Genomic DNA, 17,281 nt, shown 5'->3' with positions numbered 1-17,281 from the left:
CGGTGCCTCCTCCTGTCAATCACTTGGCTGTTCGGAGAGAAGGGAGGTGTTGGTGGGCCTGATCACAACCTGATGTCAACCCTGGTCACATGGCGCACGCAACCCCGCCCCCGGAAGCGGTCGCACGGTTACTAGGGGGAGGTGTGCTCCTTCCGGAAGACGTGGCGGCTGATGTGTATTTGTAGAAGCCGATGAGAATCAGCGGCCGGCGATATGATTTCCCTGACGGACTCGCAGAGTGAGTGAGAGCCCGCGCCTCGGAGTTGCCTGGCCGGAGCCGGCTGCCTGTAGCTGCCGTGTGACTGGGGGAGGAATGGGATTGAGACGCCGGCCTGGGTCCTCTTTAGGTACCTGGGTCCTGTCTGCGGCCGGGCTCGGCTCGGCTCCAGGAATACTTGCGGGCACCATGCGCCCAATCAGCAACCGGGCTGCCCGGCCTTTGAAGGCCCAAATAAAGGCTGAAGGCCTCACGGGTGTGAGCACAGACCCGCGGTAACATGGAGAGCCAATGACTAATAAGCTTGCCTTTTGTATAGTTCAGGGCTTGCCCATTCACCACTTTTCCAAGGGTGGTCATTAATGTAGGAAATTCGTGTACATGGTAAGATCCCACAAATAACCATGTGATAATGACCGCATTGTGCATTGAATCAATCAGTTCTATAATCCCAATATACTGCAGGTCACCTGGAAAACCTCTGCCGCTCTCCTTTGGCGCTGTGAACTTGAGAGAACAGATGGGATCACGGGGAAAATTCGCAGGGCTGCATAGGGAAAGGAGTGTGTGGGACTAGTTAAGCTGCTTTTGCAGAGAGCTCGCATGGACTGGAGCGGGACCGAATGGCTGTAATCACTCTGTTTTTCAGTTTAAAGACTGATCTGAAAGGTGGTACCTCTGGCAATGCAACACTCCCTTAGTGCTAAACCAGAGTGTCAGCCTAGATTTCTGTGCTCAGATATCTGGAGTAGAGCTTAAACCTTCTGACTGAGCCAAGGCTGGCATGGATGATGTAATTATTCTGCTGTAACAGTGGCACCAGAGACAAGAACTACCAGTCAAAAGGGACGACCTGCTGGAAATGGGCTGGCTGAGAAAAGTGTTTTTGGATGCTGCCCACTCCAACTCATGGGGTGAAAGGAAAAACTTTGAGAGAAAATGTAGTTACATACTAGAACAGTTGTATTACTGTTTTATTTGGGTTTCTGATTTTTTTTGGCAAGTTATTCCCAGGAGTGATCTGCTGTGAGATGTGTTGAAGGAGCAGTATGCCCACATAAAGTAAAAAGTTACTTAATTCCTCTGAAAACTATTTTAAAACTCTTTTCTAAAATTTATCTTAAGTCAAATGCACCTGCAACCAATAAGTTTCATACTGAGCTAGACAATCTTTTTTGAAATGTTTACTTTTGACATGGGGTGAATCTGCACTTGAAAAATCAGGTATGAATGCAATTATACCACATTGCTCAGTCTTAACTGAGGCTGTGACTTGTTTTCTACCTCAGATGAAAACTCTTTGCAAAAATGAAAGAAAACTTGTATTTATAAAACACTTTATCACTGTGGGATGTCCCCAATTGCTTCAGTCAATTAGTACTTTTAGAAGTTTAGTCATTGTCGTAATGTAGGATTTCGAAAGCACGTGTGTTTCTTTTTTCCCTGAGTGACATTAGGGGAAAAATCGGCAGTGGATTGCCTTAAACACCATGGGCATTCAACAGAATGCATAGCACCTTGTAAAACAAGCTTCACACCAGATTGGGATTGTGCCATATACATCACAAAGCCCTAAACAGTTTGAGATGCCATCTGGAAAATTGTCAATCTCTTGACATCATTGCACTCAGACGTGTCAGATCAGATCCCAAGTTATATTACCACTTTCGTGTTGTGCACCTGAAAACATTGACCAAGTGGCCATATGCCTCCAGCCTTACAATCATGCAAAGCCAAAATCATCTCACCGGGTAGTAGAAATATCCCTCTCTGAGGTTAGTTACTACAATTCCAACGCTGTATTTCTTGTATCAGTGATTTTACTGCTATACTCTAAATTAATTCCCTACAATTTTTCAGTTGTAACATGGAAATATTATGAACAAAAATACAACATTGCTACAGCTCAGCAGGAACTGTTGTGATTAATGACTTAATTGTCAAGGACAATGCCCAATCATGGCCTTTGATACGCATTCAAGTGCTGAACAGTTTGGTCCTCTGTGGTCCTCACTTTGTCTGGAATCTTCTTTGCTTGGATATGTTGTGTACAAAGGATAAAGAAATCATCCTCTTATACATAGGAAAAGGAAGAAATCTATACCCATTTGTTTAGCAGATTATTTTGCTTGTAGCATTACTCAAAAAAAACCTCTCACTTGATTTATTTACTTTGTATCTTGATTAGGTATGTAGGCTGGTAAGGAGATGAGTGATCATTTACTGTCCATCTCTAATTTCTCTTGAGGGGTGGTGGTGAACTGCCTTCATAAACCATTGCAGTCCATGAGGTGAATGCACCAGCACAGTGCTTTAACTGAGTTTGACCCTGCGCCTAGTAAGGAACAACGATATGTTTCCAAGTGTGTGACAGGGAAGGGAACTTGGAGATGGTGGTGTTCTATCGTATCTGCTGCCCATCTCGTTCCAGGTGCTGTCAAAGAAACCTTGGTGAGTTACTGCAATTCATCTTGCACATGGTACACACTGCAGCCATGGTGGTTGTGGGAGGAAGTGAGTGCTTGAGGTGGTAGATGGGGGTGCCAGTTAAGCAGCTGCTTTGTCCTAGATGCTGTCAAGCTTCTCGAGTGTTGTTAAGAGCTGCACCCATCCAGGCAAGTTGAGATTCTTCCATCAAATTGTAGATGGTGGAAAAGGTTTGGAGAATCAGGAATGAGAATCTTAACTTGCCTGGATGGGTGCAGCTCTTAACACCCCTCGAGAAGCTTGACAGCATCCAGGACAAAGCTTCTAACTGGCACCCCCATCTACCACTCAAGCACTCACTTCCTGCCATACCACCATGGTTGCAGTGTGTACCATATGCAAGATGAACTGCAGTAACTCACCAAGCTTCTTTGACAGTACCTGAAACGAGATGGGCAGCAGGCACAATGAGTTGCACACTGCAGAATACCCAGCCTCGACCTCCTCTTTGTAGCCATTATATTTATGTGACAGGTCCAGTTTAGCTTCTGGTCAGTGGTGATCCCAGGATGTTGAAGGTGGAGGATTCAACTTTGGTAATGTCATTGAATGTCAGTGGAAGGTAGTTAGACTCTCTTGCTAGAGATGGACACTGGAACTTGTGTGGTATAAGTGTTCCTTGCCACTTAGCCAAGCTTGAATGTTGTCCATGCCTTGCTGTGCTTGGGCATGGACTGCTGATTGAATACCAGCTAAGAGAGCCACATAAAACACTATAACCCTGCATTTTCATCTGAGGCAGAGGGTTACGAGTTTGTATCCCACTCCAGAAATTTGAGCAGAAGATCTAAACTGATTGTCCGATGCAGTAATGAGGGAACACTGTACATTTGGAAATGCTGCCTGCCAGATGAAAAGTTCGACTGAAGACCTATCTGCCTGGTACTATTTTGGTGCAGGGGTGTCTTCCCCAGTGTCCTGGCCAGTATGTAACTCAATCAACATCACTAACAGATAACCATTGCTGTTTGTGGGAGGGTAGGGGGTTGGGGTGGGGGGTAGGAAGGGTTGCTTTGCGTAAACTTGCAGCTATGTTGCCTACATTGCAACAGTAACAACAGTGTGAAAGTATTTCATTGACTGTCCTGTTGGGATATCTCTTGTTCATGTGAGGTATTCTTTAAATGCAAGTTTTTTTCTGTCTTTGTTACATTTTTAAAGTTCAAGATGTGAAAAAATATAGCATATCCTATTTAGGAAATTTAGTAGTTACGTAACGTGCATTTAAAAGCTTGACATTGAGCTGCTTTGTGTGATCAGATTAATCTCCTACACCAATAGCAAGAGGTTTATGCAGTTAAACAGACACTAAATTTATTATCATTGGTGTTAATTTATTTGAATTTGGTTGTGCATCAACAATATTTTAAATAATTGTGTTCTCATAGTTCAAGTGACAGCAGGGAGTGCAGATAGAGTAATGAATCTGATTATGATATACTTTTATTTTCTTCCCTTGCAGAAATTGGAATGGGATTAACAGGCTTTGGTGTGTTTTTCCTGTTCTTTGGCATGGTTCTGTTCTTTGACAAGGCACTCCTTGCAATAGGAAATGTAAGTTTGAATTATTGAACTTGTGTGAGTCTAAACTAATCATTTTGATATGTAGACGTATTGTGCTATACTGATCATAAGCTTTTTAGAAAAAGGGGAGCCAAATTGTACTCTTTAGTGCTTCAGTCTGTTGCCTGTTCTTTTGAAAAGAATTCTTTTTCTTATATAATGTCTAGTAGGTGGCAGAAAAACAATGCGATAAGTTTAATCCCTGGTTTTATAAATAAGGCAGTAAGGTAGAATATATGGAGTTGAATGAATGAGTATACAAATCCAATGGAAAGGGTTCTTGCGCACTGCAATATAATTGTCATCAGGCAGATTTAGGATATTGATAATTAAGCCAAGACCTTCATTGTTGAGGTAATATGCTTCTTGTGTGATGCTCTTGAATGATCACCTAATTCCCCCTATTGCTATCAGCATCAGTAGCTCACAGGCTTTGGTGCATGATTCCTGTTCTTTTGGCTCAAAATGCTCTTTACAGGCACAACCCAAGTGGGAAGGATAAAATGTAATTGCAACTGCTGGATTTTTTTTTCGCACTGGACATGATACAAAAAGTTGAAGTAGCCGCTAACATCGAAATCCTGGTGACAACACTTTAACTGAAAAAGTTTTGAAAACTTTTTCAGCTAAACTTTATGAAATCCAGATGTGTAGAAAAAACTGTTAAACTATCAGGAGTCTTATACTGTTTATGCCTAGATATTCATCCTTTAAAGTACATTGGATACCTGTAACACAAGGAGGAATTTGTGCCAGCAAATGATTCGTCTACCTTTAGAATTTGTAAAATAATCTGACTGCTAAGAAACCATCCAAAGTACAGCTCATTTATTTAATTTGCAGAACACTTGGCTAATATCCTATTTCATAATACAAAGCTGGTCCTGGTGAGAGGAACATAGGACTTGTCCTACTCCTGGTCCTTCAAGTCTGCTCCGCCATTCAGTAAGATCATGACTGATCTAGTTGTGAACTCAACTCCACTTTCATGTCTGCCCCCATAACTCGACTCCCTTGTCTATCAAAAATCTGTCTAACTCTGGCTTTGATAAATTTAATGACCCAGCCTCCACTGCTTCCTGGGAAGAGAATTCCACATACTAGTGACCCTCTGAGAAAAAATTCTCTTCATCACCATCTTAAATGACCTCTGATCCTTAAACTGTGTCCCCTAGTTCTAGTCTCTCCCACAAAAGGAAACATCCTCTTGGTATCAACCTTATCAAGTCCCCTCAGGATCTTGTATGTTTCAATAAGATCACCTCTTATTCTTCTAAACTCCAATGGGTACAGGCTCAACCTGTTCAACATTTCTTCATAAGATAAGTCCCTCATCCCAGGAATGAGATGATTGACCCTTCTCTGAACTGCCAATGCAATTATATCTTTTTTCAAATAAAAGACCACAACTTACACTGTATTCCAGATGTGGTCTCACCAAGGCCCTAATCATCCAACTGCAGTAAAACTTCCCTACTTTTATATTTCATTCCCCCTGCAATAAATGCCAACATTCCATTTGCCTTCCTAATCACTTGCTGTATCTAGCATATTAACTTTTTGTGATTGATGTACCAGGGCACCCAGATCCCTCTGTACCACTGTGTTCTGCAATCTCTCTCCATGTGAATAGTATCCTGCTTTTCTATTCTTCCTGGACAAGTTCACATTTACCTATGTTATCCATCTGCCAAACTTTTGTCCACTCATTTAATGTGTCTTTACCACTTTACCTCCTCTTGACAACTTACTTTCCTACCTATCTTGGTGTCATCAGCAAATTTAGCAAATATTTGGTCCCTTCATCCAAGTCATTGATGTAGGTAGTAAATAGCTGAGGCTGCAGAACTGATTCCTGCGATTATGTACTCTTCAGAATGATAAAGTACAGTTGTTGAAGACTAGATGTTGGAGGAATTCAGAGTTAGAATTTAAAACATGGGTTTCTAAACTGAGTGTAAGGCCTCATACATCAATGCTTTTCAGCTGTTTCAGGTCAGTCATTCTAACAATCCCATTCTTTCCTTTCCAGATTTTATTTGTGGCAGGCTTGTCTTTTGTAATCGGTTTAGAAAGGACTTTCAGGTTCTTCTTTCAGAAGCACAAAGTGAAAGCCACGGGCTTTTTTCTGGGTGGCATTTTTGTGGTGCTGATTGGCTGGCCTGTAATAGGCATGGTTCTTGAAATTTATGGATTCTTTCTTTTATTCAGGTAAGAAACATTAGAAGTCATACTGAGTGATTCATTAAGCATGCCACTGTCCATAAAACCAAGTGTGCTCATGTTATGGATAGTTGATTTCTTTTGGGTAGTATAATTTTAAGAAAAAAAAACCTCTATTCTAATTGGACAAACAATTAAGAGGTTGGAATTCATTATTTGAAGTCATGTGGATTTCATAATTCGTAGTTATATTTATAAAATATATCACTAAGCCAGAACTTCAGTGTTAACAGCCCCTTTGTTTCATTGCTTGACTGAAGCTATTGTCTTGTCTTAGTATCTTTAAAACAATTAATGTGCATTTTCTTTGGTTTTTTTATGCCCAAAGTTTCATTTTCTAAAAGCCTATTTCTTTCTTTTTATCTTTGCTAGGGGTTTCTTCCCGGTGGTGGTTGGCTTTATTAGACGAGTGCCTATATTAGGCTCTATTCTGAATTTACCCGGAATAAGCTCAGTAAGTATTTATATTATTCAGTGCATGTTAGATTATAATCATATCATTTAGAAACATTTAAAGAAGATTTTTTAAAAATTCTAAATTCTTAGTAGTGCATTTAATAGATTTCGGTTCCTAAGTCTACGGTCTATACCTGGGAGTGAATTATAGGGCCCGTTATTTAGTCAAACCATATTAAGTGTTCTACTAATTGAAAGGGAAAAGCTCAAAGTGGGCATAAACTGCAGAACTCATTGAATGCAGCATTAACCTTGCTTTCAAATATGTATTGCATTTTGTAAATTGTATGAAGTGGATGTGGGGGTCAGAAAAACATTAACTGGCCCGTTAAGTTTATCCCATACAATCATGGTGCAGTTGAGCATCATGACCCCTAATCTCCCCCGCCTCATCCATCAGCAACCATGTAATCTTTACAAGAGACATAAATCTATTGCCCCCCCCATCTGTACTTTTTGGGTGGCATCTATATCACCCTCAATATATGAGGGAATGCAAACTAGACCAAAAAAATCTCATTCTAGATTGTGTAAATAAGATATTATACAAGAACAACATAATTGCTGTTTATTGTTTTTTTATTGGATCAACCTAATAATATATCTGAATATTTTACTTTTAATGCTTGAGTAATGGCATACAACAATGCACCTTCCCAAAGATATCCCAAGTAAAATCAATGCATTTGATATGCGAGATGGAATTCCTACAAATGTCTTAAAACAAAATAGATCCATTTGGTCCAGTGCTGAAGGACTAAGAAAAAGATTTATGAAGTACTGATGATCATTGAGGGGTGAATGGACAATGCAGAGGCACCAGTAGACTGAAAATAGGGTAATACAAGAGCATATTCCAAATTAGTGACAAAACAGACATGGACAACTACAGATCCAATAATTTTACTTCCATTCATATAAACAGAAGTCATTATCAGGAATAAAATTGATCTTCTACACAAACAGTTGATACAGATACAGAAGGGCAAGATCCTGCTTCACTAGCTTCCTTGTATTTAAAGGAGAAGCAACTCCAGTGAACTGTTGTAAACCCTTATGACCTACTGTACTTCGATTTCCAAAGGAATTTTGATAAATTTCAATGTGCAAGGCTATTAGCTTAGTTCTCCAGGGGTTAATGGTGAGCCCAGGGAATGGATTAGGAAATGAAAAGTACTCATTATGGGGGTTAGGTCACAGTAAGGATTGAACTGTGCGGGATGGCTCAGGACAGGTACTGTCATTCTCCCAGATTTACATAATGACCTAGATTCAGAAACTGCATGCAAAGTGATCAAGTTTGCAGATGATACCAAAATTAGAGCAATGGAGTTGGAAGAGGCAAGTCAGAAATTGCAGAATGAGCTTGGCAAAACGTATAAGCAGAACAGTTGCAGTTGGAATTTAATCCCAACAGGTGCAAAGTATGACCAATAGAAATGAAAAGTAAATGACATGAACAGTGTTTAAATAGCTACTGATGGAGACCTAGGTACATTTAGGTTTGACATTGTGTAACCAAAGGAGAACATCAATCAACAAAGCTTGTAGTCGCAGAATCAGAGGGGACAGGGATCTAACAAGGTTAGACCATAGCTTGAATGTGCATCCAACTCCAGTTGCTAAGAAATAAAAGATATTCGGGCATTGGAGGCAGTGTAGAAAAGAACCATGAGGGTGATTGTTTGTCAGAGGTCCTAGTTATGAGCAAAGTCTGGAGAAAAATAGATTTTTCAGCTTTTAAAATCAGCTAATAGATGCTTCTTTTCGAGACTTGTATAAGATTAAGGGCTTTAGAAAAAGTTGACATGAATTGCTGCTTCAAGTTAAACTGTAGGTGTAGAAAAAGGGGACATGTTCAAACCAATAAAAAAAAAACTTTCAGACTGATACCAAGAAATTCTTCAAACACAGCATTCAATGTGTGGATTAGACTTCTAAATGGACTAATGGTAGATGCCAAACCCCTTGCAATTGTTTAAGAAACAATTTCATCCATCACGAGAGATCCATATGTCTGTCATGCTCCCTGTGGTCAAGTAATCTGCTGACAGTTGCTGTTTATCTCAGACAGGAAGAACGGTGACATGGATGAGTTACTGAGATATCCATCCATAAAACTGTTCTAAACATGAGTTACTGTCTTTAGGGTATGTGTTTTTTTTCACTTTTACATATTGTACTTATCCATTGAATCTTTTACACTAACCATGGCATTACAAGCATTGATAATTCTCAGGTAAAATTGGGTAAAGGTGGGAATAGATACTTTATTTATATTTTGAGTTGCTTAAAATGAGAATTTATCTAGCATTTAGTTTTTGTTCCTAGTTTCACTTGCTCTTCAATCTATTTGGTAGTGCTGGTAGGAGATAGAGTTATATCATTGAGGAAGCTGTTGTGACCTTTTGAAAGAAATTGTCTTCCATAGGTGGTACATAAACTGAACTTCCTGGTGTAGATTGAGTCCACAACCGTGATCCTAATGGAGGCTTCCCAGCTGTCATCTATTTATCAGGAATATAAGTATGTGACTTCACTGCAGAATTGCTGGCAGAGCCATTTTAATCTCTGGTGTTCAGCTGCTGGTGGATTTGGTATTTTTACAATGGAAACTTTGACTGTTTTCTGTATTAGTGCTAGAGGAGGCAGGCAGCACATTTAAACCCCAAAGTATTTTGTTGACACAATTATCTTTGTGTATCAAGTTTTTGTTTTGGGTGATGCCATTGTGTAACCTATGGGATAATCTGTCATATTATTAGTTTAAAGAATTCCATAGGATTTAGATAATCTGGTGATCCCGCAGTCAGTTGGGTTTGATGCAATAAGTGACTGTTTTTGCAGCGTTTATTTTGATGTAAAGATTGAAAGCATCCATAATCTAAATGGCTGGCCTTTCATTATTTTGGGCATGGGATTGAATAATTTATGGCTACAAATCATTATTGAAGGGATCTTTGTCACGTTTTCAGCAGGCGATTAAAAAGTATATGAATCTTATGTTTTTCCACCTTCAATAGTTTGTTTGAGCCATATCTGTAAAGATTAGGAACATGAATCACTTATTTGTCCATTCAAATGAGGAATCATGCATACACTTGGAATATCTGAATGGATGAGAAATAAAGAGCAAAAATATCCAAAAACCTGGAATGTTTCTTATGCAGTTCAGTATTAACTATTACTTGGATGATATGTTAAGGAAAAGACATATTAACTAAAATACAACTTCATTTTATTCTCTTTAAAGTGTAGTGGGCCCTCCCCGACTAATAGGAGTACCAGTAGACCCTAATTCGAGCATAGGCCTTGTTTGCTTCTACAACTGTATTGAACATATCTGATATGTAATGGCAGAAAAGTGGGCAGATTCACACAAGAACAGAGACTGCCTGGACAGTGCCTGCACAATGAGGAATTATTGAAAAAGCAAATTTAAAACGTGCCAATTACTCCAAATCAGCAACAGGGATGGGACAGGGGGATGAATTTTAATGAATATCGAAGATGAACTTCAGTTGAAGAATGAGGAAGACATGCAAAAGCTAGGTAATAATCATTCATTTATGTTCAATATGCTTTAGGATTGAAGTGCAAAAAAACAGGCAAGCGACTTACTTGACCTGATGATAAACTATGAAATTTAAAAACACTGAACCGTTCACCATAAAAGGAATTATGCTCTCTTTAAAGGATTTTCTTTAATATTCAGCAATAGAGATAGCAAATTAATAATTTGGTAAATCAAGAAGACCACAAACTGCTGACTGTTCTTACTAGGGTTCAGAGAAACCAATTTGAAAATCTTTGCTCTGCACCATCTAGTACCCAGGAGCAGATTAAAGTACATTTCTAGTGACTTAGAGCCCCGACAATAAACCAGTTTCCGGTGGTTTTTTAGTTAAGGTTCATAATGTAGAAGGCTAGTTGATGGGGAAAATGGCAATTGCATAATGTTGTAATCAGAGGAGTGAGAGCACATTTTATTAGGACTGAGTAGAGGGTGCTTTTGGCCTGCACCTTCCCATCCTTGACACAAGATACAAAAAAACTTAAGTTTTTCTACTGCTGGAGACTGCTACTTTCCCCTAACTGAAGAAAAGTAATTGCATTTATTAATTGCATTTAAGCAGATTTTCTATGTTTATCCCACAACAAGTATTCCATTGTTTAATAACTGAATAAACCTTGGAAATCCCACAAGCAAGAAATTACATCTAGATTTTCCGTCCCATCTTATTTTCAGCCTTTTTGAACATGTAACTAAAGCATCCTGAAGCTATACCTCAGGTGGGGTGTCTTAAGTTTTTTGCTTGCTTCTGTGTAAGATTCAATTATAGCTTGCAGAAGGGACAAGGAGAGAAAGTATTTAGTGGAAATATTTTTTTTTTAAATCTGCAAATACTGAAAATTTAAAGCAAAAACAATAAAATTCCAGAAATGCCCAGCAAGTCTGTCAGCTTCTGCAAAAAGAAAGTACAGGTCAATGTTTCAGGTGTGTACCCTCCCATCAACTCTGAAGGGTACCCATCCAAAAGGTAAGCTGTCTTTTCTCTTCATGGACGCTGTTACAGTTTGTGTGTTCCCAGCAAAATATGTGTTTTAGCAACAGCTGACACATCTCAGATCATCTGCTATCTATAGTCGACTTGCTGTGGAAGGTCAGCCATTTAAAGGCAGGACTGATGTCTATCCTATTTGTGAAAACTTCTACTTGGATGCAAAAGATGCCTTGATATTGTAGTATTATGCATCACTTGGTACAGTTGAAAGCTCTATTGCCTTTGATTCAGAGGTTGTGGGTTTAAGACCTACTGCAGGACTTGAATATATAACCTATTCTGATTGTCCGGTACAGTATTGAATGAGGGTTGTATTGCTGGAACTAGTGTCTTTCAGAGGATTGTTAAAGCAGACCATATCTTCCTGTTGTGCCAGATATAAAGATTCGTGACCATATTAATGGGGGCAAGGTGGTGGGGTGGGAGGAATGCTACAAGATCTCCAGGTATCTGGCCAATACTCCAGTTTCAACAAAAAGCACCCAGAACAGATAATTGGTCATTCATCTTAACTTACTGTTTCTGTTACTTGCTGTGGACAATTGACTGCTGCATTTGTCAACAGAATAACAGTGCCAACCACATTTTGGATGTAATTCATTGGTTGAGGTGCTTTAGAATGTACTGAAGGCATAAACTGTTGCATAGTTGCAACTTCTTCCTTGTACTGTAATGTTTTCATCTCCCTTTATGATATTCAGTATTCTGCATTTTATAAATTTTCATTCATCCCTCCCTGCTCCACCAATGCACAGTAGCAGCAGTGTGTACCATTTACAAGATGCACTGCAGCAATTCACCAAGGCTCCTTTGACAGCACTTTCCAAACCTGTGACCACCAAGAAGGATGAGGGCAGCAGATGCATGAGAACACCACCACCTACAAGTTCCACTCCAAGTCACACACCATCCTGAATTGGAACTACATCGCCATTCCTTCACTGTCGCTGGGTCAAAATCTTGGAACTCCCTCCCTAACAGAAATCTGGGTGTGCCTACACCACATGGACTGCAGCAGTTCAAGAAGGCGGCTCACCGCCATCTTAAGGACAATTAGGGATGGGCAATAAGCCAGCGACATCCACACCCTGTGAATGAATAAATTAAAGAAAAATTTGTTTAGCTGAGCAGCGAGGGAAAATGAATTTAATCTCCATGTGGAAATTTAGTACCGGACTCTGTTATGCTAGTCATGCACTGAAATAGGTTGAAGTGCTGTGAGCAAAAGTAGAAATCAGTCATTCCAAAGAACATTTTTTTAAATTAGTGATCTTTCCAATCAGCATAGCTTATCAATAACACATTGACCCTATTGGAGTTTCTGTTATCTATGCAGGTAAAGAGTGTCTGAGTCTCAAGTTCAATTTATTTTAAAATGATTGTGTTCTACCGTTAGGTGTTAAGCAACATTATCTTCCCTACACCTTGTGGCAAAAAGTCCTCCTAAGATAGTTTCTAGGAGTCCACATTTAAAACCTCAAACTCCCAATATGCAGCTCCTTTCCATTCAAATCATCAGCTGCTATGCATTCTGTTCAGTTTGTATTTTGTTTAAACAAACCTGCAAGAAAATGTTTACATGACCAAGCCATCTAACACTTTGAATAATGAATTTGCTGGTACTATGCTACTTGTTAATAATTGTTCCGTTAAATATCTTTAAAGCTGACGATATCATAAAGGAGGCTGAGCATGAAGTACGTACCTTGTTATATTTTCATAATGGTATTGTTTGCATAACCTGGAAGGAAGACTGCTGCCTATAGCAGTATAGTTTAGCATTGTTTTTAAACTGAGATGTGTTGTGAACTTATTTTAAAAACTGCAAGGCAAGCTAATAAGAGGCACATGGGGCACTGACCAAGATCCTGTGCCACTGGTCGGAACTCGCACAAAAGGCAGCTTATTGGAAAATCACAAATGTGATGTCTATAATCTGCCATCCATTGAGAATGGGTGGAAAATGACCATCAGTACACTCTCAATTTTCTGATAAGCCATTTGCTGCATATGACTCCTCAAAGATGGTGTGGCTCTTGGGAAATTTAGTTGCTGTTATGTTGAAGGATAGATTTATAAGGTAGAAAAACCATGACCCTAATGTTCCTTGGGTTGAATGACATGCTTCATTGATTTCTATATTGGGATAGATTTCTGAAATTGTTTTTATTTTAAAGATTCTAACAAAAATCAGACCCAACTGTCTGAATTGATCTCAAAGTCTGTGCTGTTTGTATCTGATATAAAATTGCTTTTTCCACTGATCATATTTGGCCCAATTAGTACTATGATCACAGCATTGAAATATTTTAGTTTTTAGATTGTGTGCGCTGCAAGCACAGAGGAGATGGTAACAAGATTAAATATCATTAACATTCTTTTCCAGTGTTGATCCATTGGATGACACAAGCATTAGTACCACACCAATTAGTATCAATAAGTAGTTCATTATTTGGAACCTATTCATTTGCAACTGATGGACTGTGAGATGCTTTAACTTATTTGCTATTTCCTTTACTGAAGTATCCCTGTGCTATGCACCTTCCTTGATCAGGAAAATAGGCTATAAACCTGCTTAGACTGATATTGTATTACAAGTTGCCAGAGATCGCACTGTACCCCTCTCTCTTCCTCACTTTAGGTTAGGGTAGAAAGCTTACTAGGCAGAAAATGATGGAAAAATATGTCATGTTTCCCTGGTCGAACTAATTACAGTCCCAATTTGTATCCCCATGCACTCATTATCTTCCATGCTGTTGCATTGGATTACAGATATCTGTTGTGCATTTACATTTGTGTTCAAAATATGGAGATCAGCTATTTAAAAGCAGTCATGGAACATATGCTGTGATTCATCAACAAAAGGATTGGACTAGCTTCTGCTTTTTGAAGATTAAGTACGATATGGGAAGTTAAAAATAGAGATGACGAGTTTATTATGTGAAAGATACTAATCACAGAGATGAGCTGGTTGAGAGGAATACTAGAGTTATCTAAGACATTGAGAATCAAGAATAATATAAGAACATGGAATAAAAGAGAATTCTGGAAACACTCAGGTTAGACAACATTTATGGAGAGAGGAGCAGAGTTAATGTTTCAGATCAGTGACCTTTTGTCAACTGGAAAAGGTTAGAGATGTGATTTTATAACTTTCCAGTTTAACACCAAGCTCAGCAATTTCAGGTCATAACCAAAGCTTCTCATTATTTTGAGAGCAGATCCTGGTAATAGTTCTGTGCTATTTGCAGCTCCTCTTGAGCCATCTTATATTTCTTTACTTATGTATGATTACCACCCCATTATCTTGCAGTGTTATCACTTCTGCCCTCTACCCTAACACAGGTTTTAATCCTTCCTCTTTCTCCTCTTTTCCCTTTCCTACCTCTGCACTGGTTTAAAAACTGGTACCTCTCTACTATTTTCCAATTCTTTTCCAGGGATACAGATTAATGAGCCAACCAGGCTAGATCAACTCCAGCAATAATGCAGTTAGTCCATTTGGCATCGTGATTGTTGTTGAGATGACTGGGAATTTAATAGTGACAATTACAGTATCATGAGTTGCTCCCTGCTATAGTGTTAGCTGGTTTTTGAGGACAGGTTGCATGGGATGGTGTATAGCATTGAGAAACCTCACTGTGGAAAGGAGAAATTAGCTCCTTAAGAGCTTGCCCTGATCAGAAGCTTTCTAATTTGTTTTGAAATTATTTGATGGTGTAGAAATGAAGGCGCTTGTAATTGTGTTACTTGTTGCAAATATGGAGGACTGCCAAAGTTATGACCATCACCAGCACAGTTAAACTTCCATTTCAATATAATCCAATATATTAAATATGCAGTCAAGTTAAATCAGTCATATCTTCAAAAATTATAATTTTCTTAATATAAATGATTCATCTGATAATGAGGCTCAAGGATTTGTTTTGGTTTTAACCTTGCTCTTTAGATCAGTGCATGGACTGTGAACTTCCATTTGGGAGGTGGGGTAATTGCACTGATTCATTAATAGGCAGTGAAGCAATGAGAGTTTTGGACATGCATCCTAATTGTCATTGATGTAACACAATTGTATCAAAGTCTTTGAACATTAAACCAAATGGTTATCTCACACTTTGGTTAATTATGATTTCCTTTATTTTTGCAGTTTGTAGATAAAGTTGGCGAAAGCAACAGCATGGTATAACAGAGACTGGATGGAAAACTACTACAGAAGTATACTGTATCATATATTTATAAGGTTTACCTAAGGCAAAACATTTCTAAATTTATATTTTACTGAGTTACCTGTGTAGGAAAAAATAAAACTTGATAACATTCTTTGTATCAAAATATTTTGTCATAGAGGGGGAAAGGTGGTCATAGCATTGAATTCCACTCTTTTTGACCCTTCCTCCCGACCCTCATGTTCTAAATGTCTCTTTGTGTGGGATGCTTTACACCACATCCTCCAGCAGGAAGGGCAAGATGGGTTGGGCTGTGGACTGCACCACTACCACCATCAATGCTGCTCAATGATCAGCAGGAAGGAAGTGGACCTTAAACTAGGTGAGTTGGACCAAGCAAGACCAACTGACAAGGAACATGTTGCTTTTTAATGTTGAACCATGTTCAACTAAGACAAGTGAGTTTGAAAAACTAGAAGGGCTTTGACTCACCTCACCACTTTTTGGTTTGCAGGTCAAGTAATGAAACACTTGAATGAAATAGGCCATGTCCCATTTTTCACTTAAAAAAAAAATATGGCTGTTCTTATCTTTTAGATAAAAATAACTAGCTTACAAAACCATGCTTGTCTTGCCCCAATTGTGTGTCCCCCTACTGTTATTTTTGATCACGTCATTGTCTCTTTGTGTTATACCTGCATTTTCTTATGTGAAAGACCAGGTTAATGATGAGTTTTTATCTTTTGTGACTGCCTCATTTGGCAGGAATTTTGTGCAAACAGACATCTTGGACTTATTATGTACCTTTAGAAGATGGTGATTATAGGTGTTAAGATTTTTTTTTAAGAAAGGTTATCTTTTCAAACATGCAAGTTCTTCTTGATGTTAAACTATTGTAAATAAATGTTTGAAGCAAATTATTATCACTGATTTTTTTAAACAAAATGTTCCCTTAATATGACGGCAGTTGTGTACTGAGTGTGTTTTGCTTATATGTGCAGATTTTTGTAAGCCCTGCATTTATCTGCCTTTGGGAGAAAATACTTTTTTTTAAATGCAATAGTAGCAAAAATAACTTGGACTTCCAATGACATGGGTATTGTTCTTGATCAAAAAGAAATTCTACAATGGAAATCCACCTTCCTGATCTCTGAGAAATAGAGATTGATAACATCAGAACTGGTATATCAGATCATTTGTTTGCAATATTGAAAAGACTAATGTTAAAAATTATATTGGTTCATTGTCCTTAAGGACACTTGACTTTGCAACTATGGAAACCAAATACCTTCTAAAATAAGATGATATATAAACACCGGAACTGCTGATGTAATTTTCATAATCTTAAGCAGTACTTTATTGGCATAGATGCTTTCATAAGTAACTGTGTCTAAAGTGCTAGGTCAGCTGGAGTCATAAACTACTGGAGGAAAGTCAGCCAAGAATATAATCAAGAATGGGCGTGTATTTTAGAAAAAAAAATCAATTTTTTGTTTTAATTTTATAGGAATAGAATTCAAGTTGATTGTGTACACACCAAACCAATACAGCAAATTCTAGTATTTGTTCCAGGACAAAGTAGGTTGAATTTATTTGCAATGCAT

At 38.6% G+C, this 17,281-nt stretch overlaps 1 protein-coding gene across 3 annotated transcripts; it reads left to right on the top strand.

Moving 5' to 3' along the window:
- The first annotated feature begins 42 nt into the window (after positions 1-42).
- Positions 43-16,594, top strand: golt1ba (golgi transport 1Ba). 3 transcript variants are annotated; one of them, XR_005944835.1, is made up of 6 exons: positions 43-238; positions 4,167-4,258; positions 6,300-6,478; positions 6,863-6,944; positions 10,200-10,498; positions 15,659-16,594. XR_005944835.1 is itself a non-coding variant. In XM_041202869.1 (5 exons), exons 1-5 carry the CDS (start codon positions 214-216, stop codon positions 15,695-15,697), a joined length of 417 nt encoding a protein of 138 aa, XP_041058803.1. In that variant the 5' UTR covers positions 43-213; the 3' UTR covers positions 15,698-16,594. The 3 variants fall into 3 exon arrangements, 2 of the variants coding, with proteins under 2 accessions (XP_041058803.1, XP_041058804.1); XM_041202869.1 differs by lacking the exon at positions 10,200-10,498; XM_041202870.1 differs by lacking the exons at positions 10,200-10,498; positions 15,659-16,594 and adding an exon at positions 9,378-9,453.
- The last annotated feature ends 687 nt before the right edge of the window (positions 16,595-17,281 follow it).

This window comes from Carcharodon carcharias, chromosome 13 (assembly GCF_017639515.1).
Source record: "Carcharodon carcharias isolate sCarCar2 chromosome 13, sCarCar2.pri, whole genome shotgun sequence".
NCBI lineage: Eukaryota > Metazoa > Chordata > Chondrichthyes > Lamniformes > Lamnidae > Carcharodon > Carcharodon carcharias.
The sequence above is the reverse complement of the archived record's forward strand: the minus strand, read 5'-3'. Positions and strand labels throughout refer to the sequence as shown.

Bases quoted from the DNA above. Each gene is read 5' to 3' on its own strand.
- golt1ba (XM_041202869.1), top strand. From the start codon at position 214: ATGATTTCCCTGACGGACTCGCAGA. The intron at 239-4,166 runs GTGAGTGAGAGC...CTTCCCTTGCAG, and splicing joins TTCCCTGACGGACTCGCAGA to AAATTGGAATGGGATTAACA. The intron at 6,945-15,658 runs GTAAGTATTTAT...TTATTTTTGCAG, and splicing joins ATTTACCCGGAATAAGCTCA to TTTGTAGATAAAGTTGGCGA.